The sequence below is a fragment of the Lissotriton vulgaris genome, chromosome 4_1 (genome assembly GCF_964263255.1).
Source record: "Lissotriton vulgaris chromosome 4_1, aLisVul1.2, whole genome shotgun sequence".
NCBI classification, from domain to species: Eukaryota; Metazoa; Chordata; class Amphibia; order Caudata; family Salamandridae; genus Lissotriton; species Lissotriton vulgaris.
The window spans coordinates 2,115,462,973-2,115,487,613 of record NC_141691.1 but is presented as its reverse complement, the minus strand read 5'-3'; the positions used below and the strand labels follow the sequence as shown (position 1 = coordinate 2,115,487,613).

Here is a 24,641-nt window from a genome sequence, read left to right as displayed (position 1 = left end):
TTACTCATGGGTTGGCCCCTCACCCTGCCATCCGGCATCCCAGGGTGAGGGTGCCCATTCTTGCACACCGCCTGACGGTGTGCCTCCGTAGCAACCATTGTTTTCCTTATTATCCGCCATATTGTTGCCCCTTCCCAGCCCGTGCTCCAGCACTGCGACATTTGCTGTTCTTTGGTGTGAGTGGGTGGGTCAAGAATCCAATGCCGTGCTGCCGCTGTCCCTGGTCCGAGATGCCAGCTGGACTCAGGCGCAGCGCTTTTATGCCCCCAAATTTGCATTCTTGGCTAGCTGTCCCTTCTCCCCTATTGGGGGGTTTGGCCCCAGCGATGATCCAATTGGCCGGCGGGACTGGCACCTACCTGGCACAACTAGCGGGGGGGGCTCTGGAGGGGTGGCACAGACTTTCCTGCTTCTGGGAGTGCCCAGAACCGGTTTCTCTGGGGGGGCCCGGTGCGGCTTAAGGCGCCGGCCCTCTAGGCCCCCTTTGGGGGGCGGCCTCTGCTATAACCCTCGCACTGTGCCCCAGTCCCCCAGAGTATGTACACACACGCCTAGGACCTATCCCGGTCCTTTTGAATGAACAAGCCAACACCTGTTTTGGTTTCTTCAGTGGTCAGTGTTGGCCGCAGTTTTATAAAAAATACATGCGAATACTGTTTTTCATACGTCACAAGTTGTTATTGACATAAAGTATTATTTGGTAATTTGTCATACATGGTCATAAATCATAAGTCTGTGCTTGCTGATCTCGTCTGATGTCCGTTCCCTTCGGACTGGCAGTTCGCTCGTTAGTTCTTTTGGGTTGTCTCTGAGCTTGCTTTGCACGGGGGTAGCTTCCTTCCCGGAGTTAGGACCATACCCGACACCTTGTTGGTTTCTGTTGTGTCCTGCCAACCGGCGGGGGCTGGGCAGCGAGTGCCGTCTCCGTTTGCTACTCCCTTACTCATGGGTTGGCCCCTCACCCTGCCGTCGGGCATCCCAGTGTGAGGGTGCCCATTCTTACACACCGCCCAACGGTGTGCCTCCGTAGCAACCATTGTTTTCCTTATTATCCGCCATGCTGCCAGGAAGGCTTACGTCTTCCTGCGGCTCCCCCCAAAGGTCCGAAAAATGCGCTTTCTCTCTCCTCTTGGTTTTTATTTATTATTTTTTTTTACTTGCACCCTGCCAGTGCCATTGCACCCCATAGGTTGCTCCAGAACACCTCCATCCCCTCTTCAGAGAGATGCACTCCATCGCTTGCATAAAGCTCCGCGCGGCCCGGGTGGATGAGCCCGCGCCTCACACTCTCCATCCCGTTGACTCTGCAGAACTTGCTCGTGGCTATGTTTAGTTTCCTTCTGGAGTTCTCCATCGGTCTCCTCGACTCCGCCCCACGCCATTCCCGTCTGCTAATGAGCTCTGACCAGATGACAGCCGTGTTCCGGAATGCCCTGGCCGTCTCTGTGAGGTCCCTCTGGATGTCGTGGAGGATCGCTTTCCTACCCCTGCTCACCAGGTCGCTCCCCCCCAGGTGGATGATCAAGATGTCGGGGAGCCATGGCGTGTCTGTCTGCACTCCCTCCAGCGCCGCCGTCAGCTGCTCCCATTTCATCCCAGGCTTGCCCAACCAGCGGATGCACATTTCCATTGGCCTCCCTCTCCGCTTGCAGCCTTGCCGCTGCCACCACACCTGCATGCTGGACACGAAGGAGTGGCCCACCACCAGCACCAGCCGCGGTCCTTTCCCTGCTGAGTTAATGGTCACACTGGTCAGCTCTGTGTTGGTGAGGCCACCCTGGTGCGCTGCTGCCATTTTGCTGCAGGTGGGGCCTCACGTATGCTTTGAATCCGCGGGACGGCCATCTCCCTATGGCCTTTATACCTGCCTCTGCCATCCCGTGCTGAGCTGCAGATGTGGCAGCTCCGATCCTGAACGAGTGTGACCCAAAAGAGGCCGGGGGGAGGCCCGCCTTGCCTAGGGCCAGGCTCATCACAGTTGTAAATTGGAATTTACTAAGGTGGCTGCCATCCTGGTGCTTGAAGAGAGGCCCCCCCCCCTACTGGTCTGATTAGCATAAATGCCTGAAGGCAGCAGACCGCACAGGATCTCGGATCCTCGACGCAGTACAGCCGGATGGTGTCCCCTACTCCAGTTTGGTCGGTCTTGGAGCGCCGGAGCCGTATCCACACCTGGGTCCCCCCTGGTGTTATGTCTCCGGCTTGCAAGCAGTCCGTTGCGGGCCCCCCCTTATTCGGGACCACCAGCTCGCTGATCCGGAAGGCCCCGAAGAATGCAGTGGCAAAGGTGACTCTGAACAGGTGGAGCTCATACGAATCCCTTGTGATACTACCCAGGGTCTCCAGCAGGAGCGCCAATTTGGAGAAATCAATAGGCCGTCTGTTGTCCCTTTTCGTGCCTTCGGCGCGCCTCCAAACTTTCATGGCCGCCTTGACGTAATGTGATGCTGCTGGGTCATGCCCTGCTGTTATCTTGGTGAAGTGTGTCACTGCTGTTAGGTGTGCCTGAGCCCAAGACCTTGATTTTTTACTGTTATAGGCCCAAAGGATGAAACTCTCCACTGCCCTACCTGTTGCTTCCACATCTTCTAGGTTCTGAATGCCCTCTATCCGCATTACTGTGTTCACATATGTCTTGTACCTTCTGGCTGCCTTGGGGTCGAGGGCTTGGTTTACCAATATTGCGAGGTCAACTCCCCCAGGTCCCACTGGTGCGCCGGAAAAGGGGTCATGTCCCGCTCCGCCCCGGGTGCCGGCTGTCTGAATCTGGCCATCTGAGCTCTTGAAAGGGCGTCCGCCAGCTCGTTCTCCACCCCTGGTACGTGTCGTGACCTCAGGTCTATGTTGCCCTCCAACATCAATTTAACCAGGTGGCGCATTAAGGTCAGTATCTCTGGGCACCTGGCCGCCCCTTTGTTGATAGTCTGCACTACTCCTTTGTTATCAGACCATATTGTGAGCTTCATATTGCGCAGCTCTTGCCTCCAGATAGAAAAAGCCACCACTATGGGGAATAGCTCGAGAAACGTGATGTTCCCTGTCCTGCCTGACTTGTGCCATTCCATTGGCCATTGTCCCCTGCACCATTTGTTTCCCAGGATGGCCCCAAACCCCTGGCAGCCGGCGGAATATGTGAACAGTGCAATCTGTTTGCATGTTACCCATCCTTCCCTCCAGAAGAGAATCCCGTTGAAGTTTTCTAGAAATTAGTCCCACATTTCAAGGTCCTGCTTGACTCCCGCACCCAACCTGACAAGGTGGTGTTTGCGTGTCATGCCCGATGTCAGCTGTGTCAGCCTTCTTGTGAAGACCCTGCCTGCTGGGATCACCCTAGCTGCAAAGTTGAGCTTACCTATCAGCCCCTGGAGCTCCCTGAGGGTCACTTTTCTTTTCCCACACATGTTTCTAATGTCCTCTCTGAACTCCTGCACTTTCCCTTCTGGGAGCCTCGATGGGCCTGCTATTGAGTCCAGCTCTATCCCGAGGAATTTTATGTTTGTCGTAGGGCCCACTGTTTTGTCTGCCGCTAGGGGGACACCCAGCTCTTCTGCTAAACCTTGGAAAGCCACTAATACCTGGCCGCAATCGTCCGTCGCGGCCGGGACAGTAAACAGGAAGTCATCCAGGTGGCCAGCGGTAGGGGGGCGGGAATGGGGCCGGGGAGACACGGAGAGCGAGGCAGCGGTAGGGGGGCGGGAACGGGAGTCGAGGCAGTGGTAGGGGGGCGGGAACGGGGCCGGGGAGACACGGAGAGCGAGGCAGCGGTAGGGGGGCGGGAAGGGCCCACTCCAGGAAGGTGCTGAATGTTTCAAAGTACGCGCAGGACACTAACTAACCCATGGGCAAGGCCTTATCAAAATAGAGTTCTCCCTCCCGTTGAAAACCCAGGAGGTGGAAACTGGTAGGGTGGACGGGCAGGAGGCGGAATGACGACTCTATGTCAGCCTTTGCCATAAGGCCCCGTGGCCTGCCGCCTGCACCAAGTCAATGGCGTCTTCCACTGTAGCGTAACCCACTGAACAGGCCTCAGGGCTGATCCCATCGTTAATGGGTGACCCTTCAGGGAATCACAGGTGATGGATTAACCTAAATTGTCCTGGCTCCTTTTTTGGGACCACCCCTAATGGCGAGATCACTAGGCTTGAATGCATGTGGGGTGGCAAGGGGCCCTCTATCCTGCCCAGCATTTTCTCTTTTAGTAACTTCTTGGAGACCACCCAAGGGTACTGGAGGGCCGATTTCAGGTTCCTAGCCCTGCCCTGCGGCGGGGTCCCCTTAAACGGGATAACAAATCCTTCCTCAAAACCTTTCACTAGTATTGCTGCATCATCTTTCTTGTGGTACGTCTTTAGGGGGATAGTGAGTGTGTTAGCAGCAGTTCTTTATATATTTAGGCTGAATCCTTGCTCATATAAATTGAATCAGAGGTTCATTATTGTGTAGAAAAAGCTCTTTATTGATTTTGATAAAAACATGAACAGCCGACACGTGTTTCGCCCCCTGTGGTACGTGTTTGCCAACTTGCGCAATTGTTTCGTGTTAATGGGGGACGTGGCCAGGTTATATTGTTGGAAACCCTCTGGACCCCCACTGCGCGCTCCTGCTGCCCTACTGCTTCTTTCTTTTTTCTTTTTTGTCTCTTCCTTGTTCGCCTTTGCGCTTGCACCCGGCTGCCGGGTGTCCTCCGCCACAACTGGAACAAATGTGTTGGAACTTGCATGAGGACCCCCATGTGCATTCATTGAATTCGTATTTCCAGCATATGGATGCCCCTCCCGTGGCGGCGAGGCCTTCCATGAGCTGCGCGCCCTGCTTTTTTGCAAAGTCCTACGTTTCCCCTTGTGAAAGGGAGAGCGAAAGGGCTGCTCCCTTCTCCCTGTCCATCTCCTGTTCTCCTTGGCAATCATCATCTTGTGGATGAAGCCAGATACGTCCTCCTCATTCCATTCCATTTCTGGATGGGTCTGCATCTTTAAGCGAAAACATTTGTCATACTCTAACCATGCGTCCCCGGGGAACTGCTCCACAATTATGCAGGCCATGATCCTAAACACGTCTAGACCCTTATCAAAATTTCGCTCCTTCCTTTCTCTCCTCCTTTCCCTTCTAACCTCGTCCTTTTTGTCACAGGCTGTGAAGTCCAGCCCGTCCAACTGGATTTCCAACAATGTAAAAATGTCTATTAACTCTTTTTTCCAAATCCTCTCCTTAGCTGACAGTAGTATCAAGCTTGCTAGCCCCGTGGCTCTGGTTGTAAAGGATGCGGGGCCCAGGGAGGGGCGCGCATAAGGGTCCTGTGCTAGGGGGGCGGTGGGTGGGCCTCTGACTGGGCCGTCCCAGCCTGCTACTGGAGACCCTACATCCCCTTGCCCCCAGGCGTTGGGCCCTGTGCCCCCAAGCCTCCTTGCCTAACAAACCCTGGGTCTATCAGGTGCCAAGGCAGGCCCGAACATTCCCGTCCCCTGGTTCACTGGTACTCCCCTCGCCCTGCATGTTATGCCCTTGCATGATAAGCGGAGTCATGGCTTTTATGCATTCCTGTACAATGGTGCTAATAGGCTCACCACTTGTTGCCGCCGACTCAATCACCCCGCCGCTCGGTCTGGCTGTTTTTGGGTTGTCCGTAGGCGGGGGGCTTTTCTTTTCTGCTGCGTTTTCTTCACTGCCGCCACGTCTTGAAACTTGGCTGGTGGTCTTCTCAGCCGTTTCAGCGCCAGCTCCTTTATTTCTGCTGGCGGCTGATTGCTTGCTCCTTCTCCTGCACCCAGCCCCAAGTGTGGCTGCAGCCACCCTGTTCCATGCACCTCGGAAGCTGCCCGGATCTGTTTCAGCAGTTCCCCCAGCTCCCTCCTTTTGCTCATGCTGGTAGCGGGGGGGCGTGTGCCTGTGCCTGTTCCTGTCCTGCTGTGTGATTTGCCGCTAGCTTTTGCTCACAGCGTCCCGGTGTTTTGCTTGATGCTTTTGCGTTCTTCTGCTGCTTTAAGCACAATTGCTCAGCTCAATGCACCAGTCTTGCCCCTGTTACAACGTGCGCCGCCTTGCCGTTCTGTTCCTGGCCGTTTCCGCCGCGTGCTCCTGTCGGCGCGCAGCCGTACTGCTTGCTAACCGCTCTAGCGTCTATTGCCCGACTCCCACGTATGCAGTCCTGGCGGGGTACTGCCGCCTGTTTGATGCACCAAATGTAGCCTGCTGACGCTTGCCGATTGCCCCGTGCTTGTGAGGCTCTGACCGTTTCCCTGCTTGCCCGCCGGTATCCTGCTTCCTGCTCCCTAGACCACCAGGGAGCGCCCGACAAGTTCTGGTGATGAGGTGTGCCTCAGGTGCGCGTGCCGCTGCCTTTTCCAGCCGGGCGGCAGCAAGTCCTTAGCTTCCACCTGCCGCATGCCCTATTGCTTGGTGCTGGATGCTACGGGCCGCAGCGTCTAGACCACTGACTCGTACTGGCCCTGCTACCCCGGAAATGAAGCAGCCGCTCCCGGTTCCGGTTCCCAGGTGCCGGCCCTCGGCGATGTGCTGTTACTGGATGCTTCCGGTCCTGCCGAGCCTCTGGTGTGGGTCCCTAATGGGGCTCCTGCCACCGGATCTCCGGAAGCTGTTACTCCGCTGCTTCCTCCCCCTCCTTCGGTCCTGGCTCAGTACGACCAAGCCTCCAGGCCAGCAGCGACCACGGGCTCATCCTGCCGCCGGGCCACCGGATGACCGCTGCTCTGCTGCTCTGCTGCTCTGGGGGGGGGAGGTTGCGGACCCGGCCTTCCTTTCTCCTGTGGGGCTCAGCACGGCAAAGCTTCAATGTAAGTTCCGCCCACGACGATGGTCACTCGTTCCGCGTCCACCGGCTGGTCGAGTCGGGCAGCGCTTCACCCCGGTTCCCCAGGTGATCTCCGTCAGGTTCCAAAATGCTTCAAGAATCCAATGCCGTGCTGCCGCTGCCCCTGGTCCGAGATGCCAGCTGGACTCAGGCGCGGCGCTTTTATGCCCCCAAACTTGCATTCTTGGCTAGCTGTCCCTTCTCCCCTATTGGGGGGTTTGGCCACCGCAGTGACCACATTGGCCAGCGGGACTGGCACCTACCTGGCGCAACTAGCGGGGGGGGGGGCTCTGGGAGGGTGTCACGGACTTTCCCGCTTCTGGGAGTGCCCAGAACCGGTTTCTCTGGGGGGGCCCCCGGCACGGGTTAAGGCACCGGCCCTCTAGGCCTCCTTTGGGGGGCGGCCTCTGCAAAAAGAATATGGGACTTAGTAAGCTTACAGTGTCTTAGGGGCCTCAAAACGATAGAAAAGTGGGGGAAAGATCGCCATTACCTTGGAAAATAGAGGTTATGCAGCGTGTCAGTATGATAACTGAAGGTAGTGGCAGCACGATTCTACAAGGACGAGCCTAAGAAGTGTAAACACCACATTTAAAGTCCATGTGCGCAATGGTTAACAGCAGGTGCATGTGAGACGGGGTGAATGAAGGCCGTTACCTTGAGTCGGTTGAATTCGTAATAGAACATTGGAATGTTGGGAGCTCCATTGAAAACAATGGAGTGCTCCGGGCTTATAATGGCAGGTATAAGCCCGGAGCTCCAACATTCCAATGTTTCTTTGTTCACAGCTCTGGCTGTGAGCAAAGGCTTCGGGGAGCCTGAGGGGATTCCAATCCCCTCACGCTTCCTAAAGGCTTTGTTTTTTTTGTTAGAACATTCTGTCCTCTAGTGACAGAATGTTCTAATAGCCTTATAGCCCTTCGTAGATGGGCTATACCGCTATTAAAGTCCCTCTCCCTTGTTAAAGGCCATCACCTTCGGCTCGGGCCTTTAACGCTGGCGAGGGCCTTTAATAGCCGGTATAGCCCTCTACGGCGGGCTATAAGGCTATATTAGGCGTGTCAGAACAATGACTGTGGGTTGCGGTAATTACGGACCCCTCCGTGGAGGACAATGCCTGAAATGGGAGAATTAAAACTGCATATAAGGATCCAACGAGTGAAGGATACGATAGATTAGCCAGAGTGTGGACGGCAGTCCTTACCTTGCAGGTCAGCGAGTGCGCTTCCCGATCACTTCCGCAATGCCGCCGGGAGCCACGTCTGAAATGGGGAGTGGCTGCATTGCTGGGAAGTATGATGCGCATGACAGATCATATGATCAGATTTAAAACACATTGTAGTCAGTATTATCTGTCTTTGACAAAAAAAAAGTGAAGTCGGTTTGTTTTTCATAGCATCATGGGGACTCAATTGGCTGGCCTCATAGACTCCTTCAATGTTGTTTCTGGCCACTTTGTTCACACAGGAAGTGATTATGTCAATCAATAGGTTGAATTATATTGCAGTACAAGGAAATACTTATTACCTGGTTTGCAGGAATTGTAAACTTTTGATAATATTTGTAGGCATTCATCATCCTTCCAGTCATGGAGAACCCGAGCTAGTATGTATAAATCAGCTTCTGGAATTGGATCTGCTAAGAAGTCTCCTAAAATGGACATTGAAGACAGGAGTATTATTTTCATTGATGTACCTGCTGAAACACCATTAATAATACATTTCTCCTATTTTTAGACAGATGCATCACATTACATGTACATCTTGTGATCGCTATGCAGTTCTAAAAACAACCTCAGTTTCACCCTGAGCCCAAAGCCACATGGGTTCAGTATGCCAGAGGCATAGAGTGTGATGATGTAAAAGTATTAGAACTCCACCCTCCTTGCGGCATACCGAAGTCTCTCACGTTTCAATAAAAGTCTGAGCTCCACGTGCTGAGTTTTTACATAATTCAGTCTGGCTGGAGCACTCCGCCCGTAAAAAGATAGGTCGGTTCTATCTTTTTATGTGCAAAGGTGTCAGGCAAATCTACAGAGCTGCCACAGTCATAAACTTATCAATAAATTGCAGTTTTGTGAATATTGAAAAATAATACATTTACCAAATGTGTATGTTTACTTTTGTTAATCAGACCTTTGCAGGAAATACGCTTTAAAAACAAACTTCGACTTAGAGACAGTAGTAGAATCGCACTTTAAGAATGTGTTTAAACTGCTGAAGAAATGTTTTCACATGGAAAGTAACATGTATTGAAAATGTGCTTGCTCAAACCTTTAAAAGGATCAATTTATAATGTAATTTAGCTTTGGTAACAGAATGTTTTCACATAGAGAAGAACACGTAGGGGAATTTGATGTTTCAAATTTATGTGAAAATAAAATGAAGAAAAGATGTTTGTACTAGACTATCATTCTTAAATGGGCTTTAGTTAGGCCTAAACAACTTATCTTTTGACTCTTGCTCACAGCTAAGTATCCATTTATTTTGGACATATTGCCCTTCACCAGTGTAATGCTAGAGAATGTGCTGACTTGAAGCTTATGTTTCCTTAGCTTCATCGCACAATATTAGATCACCCCTACAACAATAAGCCTTGCTTTAATACATAATGAATAGACTGTTAGATTGATCTATAATTTAGGTGTATTATAGATCATAGCACATAACACATAAGCACATAACCCCTAAAAAAAAAAAGATTTTAACCAACAATTGATAGATTATATCAAGACAGATTTATATATATAGCAATCTATCCCAGCTGGTTAAGAAATTAACGCACTATGCCCTCCCTCCATACCTTCAACGGGGCCCACATTTTATATCCGAAATTCTGCCTTTTTCTGCCTTCATGTAGATAAAGCAAAGATTCTATATTATGGATAGCGAGAAGCCTGGCCAACCACATTGAGAAGGTCGGGGAGAGGGGTCTTTCCATGCAGCTGAGAGCAGGATCCGTAAGACGGCCACAACCAAAAAGATAAATGCCTCAGTTTCTCTCCTACTACTAAGACCCAGCTTACAGTCAGTCCCGAGGATCATCACTGTTGGGGATAGACTGATCTTCGTGCCTAGCAGCCCCTCTAGGAATTTCGCGATCTCAGTTTTAATTGTAGTAAGTTTTTCACAAAAAAAGAACATATTTAACAGATCAGCCAAGCCTTGTTGACATCTCGGGCAATTACTATCCGTCCTCATACCCCAGTCATACAATTTAGAAGGAGTATAATATAAATTGAAAAGGGTTTTAAAATGTTGAGCCTTCAGATTAGAGGACCTAAGCACCTGCTTATCCAGAGATAGGGCTTTATCGAGATCTACATCTGGATCTTGTAATTCTGCTGCCCATGCTACCTCGTGTTTCTCCAGATCATCTGGTAGCTTTTCAATTATCTCCTGATAGATAACCCTAATCCTTTCTCCGCCCTTCAATAGATATTCAAGTATGAAACTACGAGCGGAAAAAGCAGTGGCCGATACATCAGCTTTGAGCGTTCGTGAGATCTTAAGGTGTTTTAAAAATGACCATGCTGCCCAAACTCCTTTATCTATTTAGGTCCATTCTTTATCTAATCGAGGAGGGGGTGTTAACAAAAGACTGAGTCTATCTTTACTAGTTTCCTATGGCAATATGGCAAGATAAGGAGGGCAGCCAAATATATGTCTCTCCCCCAGGAACATGGAGGTTTGGGAGCTCCAAATATAAAATGTTATCATTGGGCCTGTTTACTGACCCAGATGTCTGTCTTATTTGAAGCTGCAAGTAGGGAGAGACAAATTCTGGACCCGACCTCAGATTTATATACCCTCCCTTCAATATACGAGCTCTTAATGGGGAAGGAAACTGTAGGTGCACTACTAAGAAAAACCTGGGCGTAGATTTTTAAGAAAACCAGGCTTAGGATCCCTCTTGGAGCCTGGGATCTTTGGAAAATACTACAGAAATCCTTACAGATTCCCAGAATCAACAGATATACACCTTTGTGGAAATCAGGTTTTTTCCCGAACATGAGTGTAGACGGGGCCTGGAAATTATGGGAACAACAGGGCATCCAGACAGTGGGGGATGTAATATGTAATGGCAAGATTATGTCACTTGATGCCATTCAGCAGAAATATGATCTGCCTACCGGATTCCTTGCTTCAAACGCCTCAGCAGACCACTTTGCACCTCTGACACAGAGCCTGCTGTGAGCCGCCACGTCTCGCAACGGCTGGTAACTTTAAGGGGCACCACCTGTTCATCTGTTGACCGGCAGGGCTGCGAGGGTAGAGCGGAGGACTCCACGGACCAGGAGTCCCCGCGCGCCCGTTTCCAGCTGGGCTCCTCTCCCTGCCGGCCCCGCCCCCACCATCGATAGACTTAAGAGGCTGCAAACCCTACCTTCGGCGGATTCCTTGCTTCAAACGCCTCAGCAGACCACTTTGCACCTCTGACACAGAGCCTGCTGTGAGCCGCCACGTCTCGCCAGACCCGCTTCGCGGGTCCCGCTTCGCGGTCTCACAGCGGCTGGTAACTTTAAGGGGCACCACCTGTTCATCTGTTGACCGGCAGGGCTGCGAGGGTAGAGCGGAGGACTCCACGGACCAGGAGTCCCCGTGCGCCCGTTTCCAGCTGGGCTCCTCTCCCTGCCGGCCCCGCCCCCACCATCGATAGACTTAAGAGGCTGCAAACCCTACCTTCGGCGGATTCCTTGCTTCAAACGCCTCAGCAGACCACTTTGCACCTCTGACACAGAGCCTGCTGTGAGCCGCCACGTCTCGCCGGACCCGCTTCGCGGGTCCCGCTTCGCGGTCTCACAGCGGCTGGTAACTTTAAGGGGCACCACCTGTTCATCTGTTGACCGGCAGGGCTGCGAGGGTAGAGCGGAGGACTCCACGGACCAGGAGTCCCCGCGCGCCCGTTTCCACCTGGGCTCCTCTCCCTGCCGGCCCCGCCCCCACCATCGATAGACTTAAGAGGCTGCAAACCCTACCTTCGGCGGATTCCTTGCTTCAAACGCCTCAGCAGACCACTTTGCACCTCTGACACAGAGCCTGCTGTGAGCCGCCACGTCTCGCCGGACCCGCTTCGCGGGTCCCGCTTCGCGGTCTCACAGCAGCTGGTAACTTTAAGGGGCACCACCTGTTCATCTGTTGACCGGTAGGGCTGCGAGGGTAGAGCGGAGGACTCCACGGACCAGGAGTCCCTGCGCGCCCGTTTCCAGCTGGGCTCCTCTCCCTGCCGGCCCCGCCCCCACCATCGATAGACTTAAGAGGCTGCAAACCCTACCTTCGGCGGATTCCTTGCTTCAAACGCCTCAGCAGACCACTTTGCACCTCTGACACAGAGCCTGCTGTGAGCCGCCACGTCTCGCCGGACCCGCTTCGCGGGTCCCGCTTCGCGGTCTCACAGCAGCTGGTAACTTTAAGGGGCACCACCTGTTCATCTGTTGACCGGCAGGGCTGCGAGGGTATAGCGGAGGACTCCACGGACCAGGAGTCCCCGCGCGCCCGTTTCCAGCTGGGCTCCTCTCCCTGCCGGTCCCGCCCCCACCATCGATAGACTTAAGAGGCTGCAAACCCTACCTTTGGCGGATTCCTTGCTTCAAACGCCTCAGCAGACCACTTTGCACCTCTGACACAGAGCCTGCTGTGAGCCGCCACGTCTCGCCGGACCCGCTTCGCGGGTCCCGCTTCGCGGTCTCACAGCGGCTGGTAACTTTAAGGGGCACCACCTGTTCATCTGTTGACCGGCAGGGCTGCGAGGGTAGAGCGGAGGACTCCACGGACCAGGAGTCCCCGCGCGCCCGTTTCCAGCTGGGCTCCTCTCCCTGCCGGCCCCGCCCCCACCATCGATAGACTTAAGAGGCTGCAAACCCTACCTTCGGCAGATTCCTTGCTTCAAACGCCTCAGCAGACCACTTTGCACCTCTGACACAGAGCCTGCTGTGAGCCGCCGCGTCTCGCTGGACCCGCTTCGCGGTCTCACAGCGGCTGGTAACTTTAAGGGGCACCACCTGTTCATCTGTTGACCGGCAGGGCTGCGAGGGTAGAGCGGAGGACTCCACGGACCAGGAGTCCCCGCGCGCCCGTTTCCAGCTGGGCTCCTCTCCCTGCCGGCCCCGCCCCCACCATCGATAGATTTAAGAGGCTGCAAACCCTACCTTCGGCGGATTCCTTGCTTCAAACGCCTCAGCAGACCACTTTGCACCTCTGACACAAAGCCTGCTGTGAGCCGCCACGTCTCGCCGGACCCGCTTCGCGGGTCCCGCTTCGCGGTCTCACACCGGCTGGTAACTTTAAGGGGCACCACCTGTTCATCTGTTGACCGGCAGGGCTGCGAGGGTAGAGCGGAGGACTCCACGGACCAGGAGTCCCCGCGCGCCCGTTTCCAGCGGGGCTCCTCTCCCTGCCGGCCCCGCCCCCTCTGTGTCCTTTGAAAAAGTACAAAAAGGAGGTAACATACCCGCTGCGCGGGAGCGCACGGGAGGGCGCCGGGAGAAGCCCGGGACAAGGGCGGGACCGTTTGAGGCCGTTCGAGGACTAAGAGGACTGGCCTGGCACACCCCCCTTGGTTCGTGTCTTTTTGCCTTCACATCGATACCAGTGAGTACTTTTCCGGAACTGTAATTGTCATACACCATGTGTACACGGGGCAGTCGCAGCAAGACTGCAATGGGGTTAAGCAAGCCAAGTGGGACCTTGGATGATTTTCTTGTAAAAACAAATTTGGCAATTGATGCCGAAATTACTAAAATGCAGAAGAGGGTTTCAATTGAGCTAGATGCTGCGCGCAGGCTTTCTCAAACCTTTGCAAATTCCAAAAAATCTTCTTTGGGAAAAATTGCGTCTGCTGCATCTCCACAACACCCTTCACGCCCTCTCCCTCTGATAATTCATGCCGAGATTCACCATCCTCCCCCTTCCTCTCCCCTCCCATCAGAGTCCATATTCACTTTAAGCTCCATGCCTCCTAAACCTTCTGAGGGACATGTGCCCACCGGACCAGGAACTACCAACATTTTGCCGGACAGCCCTGACCCCCTCTCCTCTGTAGTCAAAAGCAAAAACCTAGATGGCCCAGCCCTGAAAAAGAAAAATAACGCAAGATCTGCTTACGCCCGCAAAAAAGCAAAAATTGCAAGGCAGCAGTTTTTTAATCACAGAAGAACACTACCCGACACAGGGGAGCTCACACAAATATCAAATTCGGTCACCCAGCTAACAGGGGGTGATAGCGAACACAGCCCTCCTAACATCGCTCCTGCCCCTATTTCAGAGCACCTCCCTATCTGTGGCGAGAACTTAAAAGGGGGAGGGCAAAGTGAGTCAGGGAGGGATATGGACAAGGCGGGTGACAATGAAGACTTTCTCAACACAGTCTGGGTTACTTTAAAACAACTATTGTCACCTTTGGAACTCAGACTTTCACATATTGAGAATCATCTTCTCGAGATGGATAAGACCTTAGTATCCCTGGCCACTCTTAGCCTAAAACAACTGGAAGCCACATATCCCCGTATCACTGAGGGTGTCCCCCAGGATGGCAATCATGGCATCCAATCGGCTCCAGATCCTAACGCTGCTTGCCCTGCTCCTCCAATTTTGCCCCCAGCTCTGCCCCCACCATTTCCAAAATCTATTCCAATTCCTAAACCTCGGACAATTTCAAACGTTTCTCTTCCCCCCATATCAAACCCACCTAAATCAGAGATAAAACCCTCCAAAAAACAGACACAGCCCAAAACTATTCCTAGGGGAGCCCACAAGGCGAATAAGATTACAAGCCCTCTTCCCCAGCGTACAGCTAACCAATACCATAGTCACCAGAACTTTCGTGGGGGCTACATCGATCTCCCCCCTGACGCCGGGCCCTATGTTGTCATCCTAGCTGGGGTACCTCCACTCGATCCTCATTCTGTGGAGACCCAGTGGTCTCTAAAGAACAAGGTGATCTATTGGCTTAACGTCAACAGGCAGCTCCCTAACACCACCAGGAGTAGGGTCCTAATGGTCAGGCGAGTCCCATGGGTGGGTCGCACTTATAAATCTATACCTGGAGACTGCATTGTGGTCTCATTTGCAGACCCCCATACAGCCCAACTCATCACTACATGGGATCCATATGATACTGACCAATCCATTGTCATCAGACCCCTTACCTTCTTTTACCCTCCTAAACAGACTACAGAGCTACCTGGGGCCTGGTCAATAGCCCACAATCGCAGATGGAAAGGCCAGGGGCGCGGCTGGCAACCCACTAACAACTGGTGGGAAGGAGCACCTACCATGAATAGGTTTGAGTGTCTAGACCAGGTGGATTGACTGGGAACTACTGTTCCTTCAATCCCTTCTAGTGCCCATAACCACCCAATGGATGCCACTAAGAATGATAAATTATTGCCCACTAACAAAAACTCAATCCTAATGGGGGTAGACCAATCCCTCCCGGAACAGCATGCACTTTTTGTACAGGCCACACAACAGATAGAGATGGCACACTCCCAAGATCCGAAAGATATAATGGGGAACAAGGGTCACCTTTATCAGAAAAATAGAAACCCAATGCACTCTCTCCTATCCTGGAATGTAGCAGGCTTGGGTAGCAAGATCACCCATAAACCTTGGCTGGAGATCGTGCAGAAGCATGGCATCCTTTGCCTGCAAGAAACCTGGCTTGTAGAGGAAACCTATATCCTGGGCTACCGAACATTTCACTCACCCGCTGTTCCATCACCCCAGTGTCGCAACAAGGGGGGTCTGTGCATATACATCTCGAATGTAGGGGATGTAAAAGTATATAATTTCCATTCTGATCAGTACTTCCAAATTATTTTATTTAAATGGGGCACCACGCAAAAGGTGATACTAGTGAATTTTTATAATAACATGCCAGCTAAGGAAGTGGAATTGATCTTGAACAAAATGATCCATCATATCCACAACCTGAGAGATCAAAGCACGGGGGACCACATAGTGCTGTGGGTGGGAGACTTCAATTGTGCCATCTGTCCGTCTTCTGAGTTAGGTTTGTGCGGCCTTTCAGACCTCGGGGAGGATGGTCCTTTGCACTTCTCACACACCAATCTGGGGTCTCTCCTCAACAACATCATATTCACTTTTGACCTCACATTCATCAACCAGGCATGCTCCCCCCCGGTTCCCTTTGCCCCAACATATAATGGAAGAGGCTGTGAATCCACAATTGATTTTGCACTGATATCACCCACTAATCCCAATTTTATAACTTACTGGGAAATTGGGGATGACCCTATGAGCGATCATTATCCTATCACCTTTGGGGTAAAGTTGAAAGAGGGGAAAGTAAAGGATTCTAGCGGGGTTTGTTATCCACTTGAGGTCACCCTAACTAAGACCAATGGGTATGTAATAAAATGGGAGAAAATGAACCCCACAACTTTCTTCCATAATTTCATATCGTCCTGCTCTACAGACATATTTGTCTGCTTAGAAGAAGACACTGACCCAAAGGCCATCATGGCTGCCTTTTCCAACATCCAGCGATACATAAAAGATGCACTAACTAGGAGTTATAAAGAGAATGGGAAGCACACACGTGGGTGGTTTGACTCCAGGTGTACATCTGCCTTGAAAAACCTAAAGAAAGCTTTATCTACTATCCCAAAAGACAGGGCTCAAATTTGCCAGGCGAGACGAGAGTATAAGCAGGCAATTAACCAGCGGAGGGCGACAATGAAGAAGGAGGCCTGGGAAGCCTTGGGGGAGGCCGCTAGGAATAAGGACACTAATCTCTTTTGGAAAGTCATAAGATCTGTATATAACTCAAAAGACAGTGACAATTCCATAGACGTAGCAATAACGGCAGAGCTCTGGGTAGAACATTATGGCAACCTTTATACCAACAGCCAGGGTGACGCCCCGAACCAACATAAGGCGACTTCATCCTTGGATAAAATAACTGAGGATTACCCGCTAAGCGCCCCCCCCGGTATCCCCCTATCCAATCGAACTGGTTTTTACCACTCTAGAAGTGGAAGATGCCCTTAGAGAAAAAGCCCATCTGGGAAAGCCCCCGGCCCTGATCACACCCCAGTGGACGTCTACAAATCAAATCTGGATTTCTGGGTTCCCCTGTTAACCAACGTATTAAATATGGGAAACAAATGTGGCTTTATTAACACCTGGTCAGATGCAATTGTAGTGCCCATTTTTAAAAAGGGGAACAGGGACGATCCTGCTTGCTACCGTCCAATATCGCTATTGGACGGATTCATGAAAATCGCAGGAAGGATCGTCCTTAAGAGGATTCAGTATTGGGAAGCAGAGAAAAAGGTCATCTCGGAGCTTCAATATGGGTTCCGAAAGGGATTAGGGACACAGGAACAATGTTTAAACCTGTCTCTATTGGTCTCTAAATACACGGAGGCCAAAAAAGGGGACCTGTTCGTAACCTTTGTTGACCTTAGCTCCGCATTTGATTGTGTGGACCACGCGCAGCTTTGGTCAACATTGGAACACATTGGGGTGGACCCAACCATTATCACATTCATAAAAGAATTATACAGAGATGCCGGGGCCAGAGTGAGGTTCGGGGCCCAGGGGCAATGTACTCAAAAATTTCCCATAAATAGAGGGGTTAGGCAAGGCTGCATACTTGCGCCCCTGCTGTTTAGTTTTTACATAAACTCCATCGCAGAGAATTTAATAAACTTGCCAAGCGACTACCCTGCTGTCAACGGTAGGCCTGTACCCATTCTTTTATATGCCGATGACGCTGCAATTATGTCTAGGACAAAGGTAGGCTTGCAGAGAGCTGTAACTGAATTTTCATCCTACATGGGTAAAAGAAACCTGAAGGTGAATATCTCTAAAACTTTCTCCATGTCCTGCTCCCAAAAAAATAAGAGACCACAATGCTCAATATATCTGGAGCAGCAAAAAATTGCGATCACGGACACCTTTTGCTACCTGGGCGTTGTTTTTGATAGGAGAGGAAGGTGGAAACATGCAGTATCAGCCAGGAAACTCGCCTTCAGCCGTGCCATAGGGGCCCTACGAACCTTTGCAGCCAAAATTGGAGGTAAACCTATCACTGAGATGTTACAGATCTACCGGGCAAAGTGTATAGCGATGGCCACCTACGGAGCAGGCCTTTGGGGCTTTGAGAATGTCTCTTCACTACAAACCTGCGAGAACATCTTTATTTGCTACTTACTAGGTGTGCACAAAACCACTTCGACTTTTATGATCCACATCGAGACCGGCCTCAAATATCTCAGCGACATTATAAAGTTATCACCCTGTCTACTTTGGCATAAAATTTGGACTACCGTGGAATGCCAATTGAACAGAGATCTCATCAAAGACTGCTTGACTTTGGATGGTGCATCAAAAGTCAAATGGCTACGATATGTTCAGACGATGTTCTCTAACATTGGACACCCCGAATTTTATGATGATCCAGAGACTCTAGAAACCTTGTCTAGGCCGGCCCTCAAAAAACTTTTAATTACACACCTAGAAAGTGCCAGATGGAACACTGAGAAACTTAAAGGCACTACCCTGAGCTATCAGCAAATTACCCCCACCGAAGGTCTACAACTTTATCTCAGGATTGAAACTGCACCCTATCCTCGTATGCTCCTTACTAGGCTGCGCTTAGGGATCTTCTTTCGTATGGTCACTTTGCCAAAACAGAACGATTGGGCCTCTTTGAACCTAATTTGCCCATGCGATGATCATTCAATACAAAGTAACATCCATATCATGTTCTTGTGTAACTTGTACACCAGCCCGAGGAAACTGTTCCTTTTACCACTACTTAAACGCTGGGGGGTAAGAACATGTAAAACTGCATATTTGAAATTACTGTTGCTAGATGATGAGTATGTTATCTTTGTCGTTTCTCGTTTTTTAATGTCAGTGATGAAATACAGAAACTCAATGACCTAAGTATCACACGTTCAAATTAACTAAACACTGCAATATGAGGCCTTTTGTCCAAATGTCTACTGCAGACTCTTAATTCTTGAAAAAATGTTTTATCTATTTTTTGTAAACTTTGCTCATGTGAAAATTGTTTTTTAGACCCATTGTATAAACTGTATTTGTACGCTTTTATGATTTCTGATAAATCGAATAAAGCTTATTTGATTTGATTTGATTTGATCTGCCTACCGGCCATAGTTTTAAGGCCCATCCGGATTTCCAAAGGATGAAATCTGTAAGTTGGGGTACTTAGTCTTTAATACCATTTGACCAAATCCTTCAGGCACTAACATCCTTAACATCTTGCAAATGTTGTCAGTTTCTTTCTTATTCCTGATCAGTGTCTTAAAAAATATAATTGTTGTTAATATCTCTAACTTTGAATTGTTTACTTTTCTGAATAGGCGTGTTTATGGGTTTTATTGCAAGTCTGGCGGTCGCGACAATGGCTCTCCAGCCGCAGCCACACCAGCTGTCAGATTGCTGTATATATATGAGGGTCAGACCACAATTTGACCACCAATACCAGCAGGAAACCGCGTTCTCTGGTGGTGGCACAGCAGTCAGGGGCCCAGCATGTACTGGCCTTGCTTCTGCAATAATGCCATGCATATTTTGTGTTTCCCTACCGCCAGCCTTACATGGCGGTCTACATTGAAATGTAAAATCTGGAAGGAAAACAAAGGGGGCCCTGCAGGGCCCCCATTTCCCCATGCATGTAGGTGTACGCAGGGGGGTCATGTGTTGTACCCACCCTGTGTGCAAGCACCCTCCACAGTTCCAGCATTGCATGGACTTTTCAGCCTGGTACTCACTGTAGCGTTCACTCGGCGGGGCAGCACTAAAGGCTCATTGAGCCTTTTAATTGCTCCTCCATAGGACTGCCACACTGCCTGCCCGCCAAACAATGATTTGCATTGCAATCTGGCAGGTGGGAAGAGTTTGGGTTTTGTGGTGCAGGAGTTAGGCATTAGCGACCTGCCTCCCTCTTGCACTGCCAAAATTGTAATAAGGCCGATAGTCTCTGTTTCCATTATTAATCGTAATGAATCATTCATTGGTCTTTGTGTAATCCCTGATCTGTATTTAATCACTTGTATTAAGTACTATTTTCAGCACCACAGATGTCTATTTCCAAAAGGCCTTAGGTAGCAGAAGTGACATTACTCACCATATGTCTGTATGCTGACCCACAGAGGAAGTAGCATCATGTTGACAGCACACATTTACCATGATGAAAATACAATATATATTGTTTTCGAACAAGCTTGATGCCATCACATGAAGAGACAGTATGTGAACGTTGAAGTTGTTATGAGTCTCATCATCAATGAAGGCTTATTTTTTATTATTGCTGACTACCAAATAGAAACATTTGCAGAGTGCAAACCTAGCTCGAATGCAATAAAGCATTGAAAAATGAACATTGCCTCTGAACAATGCAATCAAAGTTAGTACTCCTTAAATAGATGTTTCTTTGCCTTTTTTGTGAATTGTAGGAGAGACAGTGCTAATCTAATGTCGTTAGGATTTTTTATTGAGGGAAGATAAAAGGTAAAAGCATTCACTTCCACCGCATGTCACCTTGGTCATTATAATTTCTATAAAGTAAGTGCATACTCCATTGTGAACATATAGCTGCTTTGAGAGCAATTAGTAAGTTGATGCCCTACATGACTGTGAGAATTTCATGCAAATGTCCAGTATGATGTACATTTTTTAGCTGTTGGTGTACATGAGACAGGACAGTATCTAGCGTATAAAATGTACAAATAAATCCACCTAGAGCGATTAATCTTGCTTCTCTGAAGTGGAATGTTTGATATATGCCATCAAAACATTGTGATAGATTGTGCATATGCTTGAAACTCATGTTTCATAGTTGTCATATACTTTATTAGCATGCAAACTGAACAGTAATGCTGCACTGTCCACAAGACAATGTTGCAAGTTGATCAAAGGACAGCAGTTCATGTACGAGGAGTTAAATCACAAAGATGTTTACAACTGTAAATGGCTCCCTTAATGCTTTCCCACTGTCCACAAAAGGATCATAAATATTTTCACTACTGTGTAATACTCCATCGCAAGTGCATGGAATTAATTTATGGAAAATCCCTTGTAAGGATGGGAAGTGGACAGGTGAAGGTGTGGTCTGCCTTGTAAGATTTCAAACACCTTCACACTTGTGAGGGTGTGGCCATTCTAACACTCTACTCCTACTCTTTGCTATGCTGGAAAGAGTTGGAATTATACTCCAGCAAATGGTTGGAGTAACACCCCTTCCAGGATGCAAAGGGGAATGGATTACCACCCAGTTTGGTGGAGTAGTTGTAAAAGAAGCTTCTCCATTAAGAAAAATGATTTGCCTGTAGAAATGTACAGAATGTACATTTATATACTGCAGACACACTTTTAAAAAGTAATATGACTTAATATAGTGGCAAGCTATAAATGTTGCAGCTTTCCAGGCATACTGTGGCTGAATTTTGTGAATAGGGGAAAACCATACATTTATACCACTGAAAGTACACTACAGAGCAGATGTGCAATAACTTATAGGAATTGGGATCATGATGTATGAGACGTGCTGTACTTAAACCAAGTAACATAATTCTACATTTTTCTCTGGAAAACAATACACATGCAATTTTGAACAACACAGATAAGTGCCTATTTGTTCACCAAAAGAAGAAAATGCCCTTTTCAGTGTTGCATTTTCTATCCTAACTTGGATTTTCATTTTCTTCATACACAAGTTGGAATGTTATGTTATGTTACATGCTGTTTTATACCGCGCTCAATTACTACCGGTGTATCCTGGCGCGAATAGACCGCTGGGGAACCGGTCCTGGATTTCCCTGTGAGATGGTCCCTACTGGGTATCTCCAAGGTGAAACCAGGCATCCCCGGCGTATGTAGGGGGCCGTTGTGGAGATGAGGCAAGCTAATGCCCAGAGTTGCCGAGTGTGATCCCTGGTTAGAGTAGGCACCAAGGTGAGAATGATCAAGTCCGCCGACCCTGGCATCAACACCGCTTGCCAGGAGTGACACTAATTATGTTCTATTTCTGTATACCATAAACTTACAAATGAGCTTACAAAATGTACACAATCACCTATCTAAACAGCTTTGTGACTTGCCTCTGGATTGAGGATACATTTTTATAGCCCTAGCTTCTCTGTGCCATAAATAGCCCACTGAGCAAAAGACAAAGAATATGGTAAGATCATAGATGTGTGTTGTGTATTCTTGAAACTTAAAAAAAAAAAATCTCTACAGGTGATTGTTTAAATTTACCTCAAAATGTGATGTGTCCACATTGTGTTTTGGACCTACCCCTGTTGTGGGCACAAGGTCTACTCACACAAGAGAGATACCATATTTATCAGGAGACTCGGGATAATGCTAGTTGGGTTGAGGTTTGTGGGACCCTGCAGATTCCAGACCTTCCCATGACAGAAATGTAAAGAAAATGTGGGGTTTGTAGACAAAGTTTGAAGTTTGCAAGGGATTCTGGTGAGCGCCAAACAGCCCACAACATCCTGGTTTTTCCTGGGTGTCTAGTTTTAAAGAATGTACAGAATGTACAGGTGTTTTAGGCTACCCTAGGTGCCGGCTAAGCTAGGTTCTCAAATCCACAGCTAGGCACATTGCTAAAAAAGTGTCAGTTTTCAATGGAAAAATGTGATGTGTCCACATTGCGATTTAAGAGGTTTCCTGTCATGAACATTAGGCCAGCCCACACAAGTGAGTTACCATTTTTATCTTCAGACTTGGGGGAATGCTTGATGGGTGTGGCTCCCCACGGATTCCAAAACTTTCCATCACAGAAAATTGAGGAAAAAACGGTTATTTAGGCAAAGTTTGAGATTTTCAAGTGATTCCGGGTAACAGAACCTTGTTAGAGCTAAACAATTCAGTCCATTCTGGATTTCCCTGAGTGACTAGATTTAAAAAATGAACAGATTTGGTACTTCTCCCTAGGTTTCAGCTGAGCTAGGGCCCAAAATCCACAGCTAGGCATATTGCAAAAAAGGGTCAGTTTTCACTGAAAAAATGTGCTGTTGCCACGGTGCGTTTTGTACCATTTCTTGTCATGGGCAATAGGCCTACCCACACAAGTGGGGTAATATTTTTATCGAGAGATGTAGGGAAACACAGAATAGTAGGTCAAGTGGTATTACCATTTGTCTTTCTATGCATTTCTGCCTACCAAATGTTAGACAGTGTATAAAAAAGAAGTAACTTTAAACAATACCCTTTAATTTACATCCTAATAGGGGTACCCTCAAATTCAGAGATACACAAATACCCACTGCTTCTACACTCCATATCTTGTGCCCATTTGAGATACACACTAATTTTCTTGATACCTATTTTTCACTCTTTATATTTTATAAAAAAGAATTACTTGATACCCAGTACACACTGAAAAACCATTGGAAAGGGCACCTCAGGTATTGGCTCTAGGTACCTCGTGTTTTTGGTGAACCTACAAGCTTCATATATCTACCCAACCAAAAGGGTCCAGCGGCTGTAACGGTATATAGCTTTCAAAATCTACCATAGTTAGAAGAAGTTACAGGTGAAAGTGCTCGGGTATAAGAGGAGGGTGAACGTCCATGTGGGACATTGGCCCGCCTCTTTCAACCCCATTACCAATCAGCATTTACCACACCTAAATACGGACGCTAATATCACACTAACAAAGAAACTGATATCACTGCAGCTTTTCTTACTTATTATACACACATATACAAGACACATGACCAGCCAGCAGGACAGTTCCTGTAGGATTGTTTACAAGAGATCATCATAGTCTGGTTGGAGGATGGACAGCGTGAATTCCTAGCCTCCCAGATAGATGAAGCAGAGATCAAACTGGCGATAGGAGACCTGGCTGGTAGCTGTACTTCTGGATCTGACGACCTTAACAGGGAATTTTATGAAGCTTATCAACATGAGCTTGCCACGAGATTACTCGAAGTATAGGATGAGGCATGAAGCTATTATAACATTATTGCTTAAACCTGGGAAATCGCCGCACTAAAACCCTTCCTACAGACCATCGTCACTAATGAAACCATGACTACAAAATCCTCGCCAAATTATTAGCTACATGTTTATCACTGCTTGGTGATATTTCGCTATACCCTTTTCAAACAGGTTTTATTCCCGTTAGATCTATCTCATTTTATATATGGGCCATTTTTTCAGTCATGAATCAAATTGAACCTACATTGCCTGCCGCGGCTGTCCTTCTTGACGCAGAAAAGGATGGTCTTTTATATATGCAGTGAGGCAGAAATTGGGTGTCACGTCGGTTTCCTAAATTTGGTGTGATTGCTCTATTCCATCCACATCGCTCAGTTGAATCTAAATGGTGAAGTCACAACTCAATTCCTATCACTGCGGGGCACCAGACATCTATGTCCTCTTTCACCCCAGCCATTTATTTTGGCCATGGACCCCCTTGCTGTTCACATTCAGGAGCGGCATCATCATTGTGGTTTATAATTTCACACAGGCCTGTTGTTGCTTTGTTCTATGCCGATGATGTTATGCTATTTGTTCGGGAACCAGCAGAAAATATCCCCCCTCTCTTATGTGAAGTGGTTCAATTTTGTGTGTATTCGGGATTAGTCATTAATTGGACTAAATCAGAAATGTTTCCACTAACCCTGGTGACATCTCAGGAAGATTTTGAGTTCCCCTTGAAATGGTGTTCAGACTCACCCAAATACCTTGGCATTTTTTTGCACTGTAGCACTTCGGAGGTTGTTCGCCTTAATTACGGGCCTGCAACCGACCGCCTCACATTGCAAGTGGAAAAGCAGATTAAGCTTCCCCTTTCTATGGCCGGTCGAATAGCCATA

General features: G+C 49.0%; 1 protein-coding gene across 1 annotated transcript in view; it reads right to left on the bottom strand.

The window, feature by feature from the left end:
* LOC147725153 (acetylserotonin O-methyltransferase-like) overlaps positions 1 to 24,641 on the bottom strand; it is a 329,550-nt gene that overhangs the window by 61,220 nt on the left and 243,689 nt on the right. Inside the window, exon 7 of the mRNA XM_086966546.1 lies at positions 8,336 to 8,458. Within this exon, the coding sequence (XP_086822672.1) occupies positions 8,336 to 8,458 (123 nt within the window). The remainder of the gene's footprint in view (positions 1 to 8,335; positions 8,459 to 24,641) is intronic.